Source organism: Homalodisca vitripennis, unplaced genomic scaffold (assembly GCF_021130785.1).
Source record: "Homalodisca vitripennis isolate AUS2020 unplaced genomic scaffold, UT_GWSS_2.1 ScUCBcl_1001;HRSCAF=4058, whole genome shotgun sequence".
NCBI lineage: Eukaryota > Metazoa > Arthropoda > Insecta > Hemiptera > Cicadellidae > Homalodisca > Homalodisca vitripennis.
Genome location: NW_025777118.1, coordinates 24,704 through 25,700, shown reverse-complemented (window position 1 = coordinate 25,700; position 997 = coordinate 24,704). Strand labels below are relative to the sequence as shown.

Sequence of the window (997 nt, the reverse complement as noted above, 5' to 3'; positions counted from 1 at the left end):
ATATGAACTGTTATTATTCGATAACATCAATCAATTTTTGTCGCAAAAAGTGTTATATATTCGTGTACATTATTAAATTTTTATGTAATTTGTGATGGTATATAATGACAGTTTTACTAATAATTAGCATAGTAATTACTAGATACATGTCGGAAATATACGACAAGAGTGAGAAATAGGATTATTAAAGTCGTAAACTGTGAAAACGAGTGATATTGTGGTGGCCTTTAAAAAGGCCGTTTGTGGGAGCCGGGCGGGCGGCTTTGTGTCGCGCGTTGGCGGGCGACTTAGGCCTTCTTCTCGGTCTTCTTGGGCAGGAGCACGGCCTGGATGTTGGGCAGTACACCTCCCTGGGCGATGGTGACACCGGACAGGAGCTTGTTCAGCTCCTCGTCATTCCTGATGGCCAGCTGAAGGTGACGGGGAATGATCCTGGTCTTCTTGTTGTCACGGGCCGCGTTACCGGCCAACTCGAGAACCTCGGCGGCGAGATACTCCATGACGGCGGCCAGGTAGACCGGAGCTCCGGCACCCACTCGCTCGGCGTAGTTGCCCTTGCGGAGCAGACGGTGGATCCTGCCGACCGGGAACTGAAGACCGGCCCTGGACGAGCGGGACTTTGCCTTTCCCTTCACTTTACCGCCTTTGCCTCGTCCTGACATGTTGCGCTGTACTCGGTTGCGGGGATACAGATAGAAGCCGTGGTCAGGTCAGGTCGCTGTGACTGTGGGGGGGTGGATCCCCCACTTCTCTCAAGGCCTCTGCCGGTTAGGCTTTTACCTTGTGTCGCAAGGGTCGAAGCCCTAGTAGCCTTCGCTACCTGTCAGTGGGGTGAATGTCGTGTTGTAGTCGTAGTCGTTCTATGTCGTCAGTCGTCCATTGGAAGACGCAGTTGGGGGACCTCCTGGGCTCGAAGCTCACGGATGTGATCCCACGGAGAGGAATCTGCTGCTTCTTCGAGGCTCGATGTCAGGCCTTCCACGAAGCTCCTGATGGT

At 52.8% G+C, this 997-nt stretch overlaps 1 protein-coding gene across 1 annotated transcript; it reads right to left on the bottom strand.

The window, feature by feature from the left end:
* Positions 1-218: 218 nt before the first annotated feature.
* On the bottom strand, positions 219-682 carry LOC124371158 (histone H2A). The gene has a single exon (XM_046829471.1). The coding sequence runs from the start codon at positions 660-662 to the stop codon at positions 288-290; it is 375 nt and encodes a 124-aa protein (XP_046685427.1). The 5' UTR covers positions 663-682; the 3' UTR covers positions 219-287.
* Between the last annotated feature and the right edge of the window lie 315 nt (positions 683-997).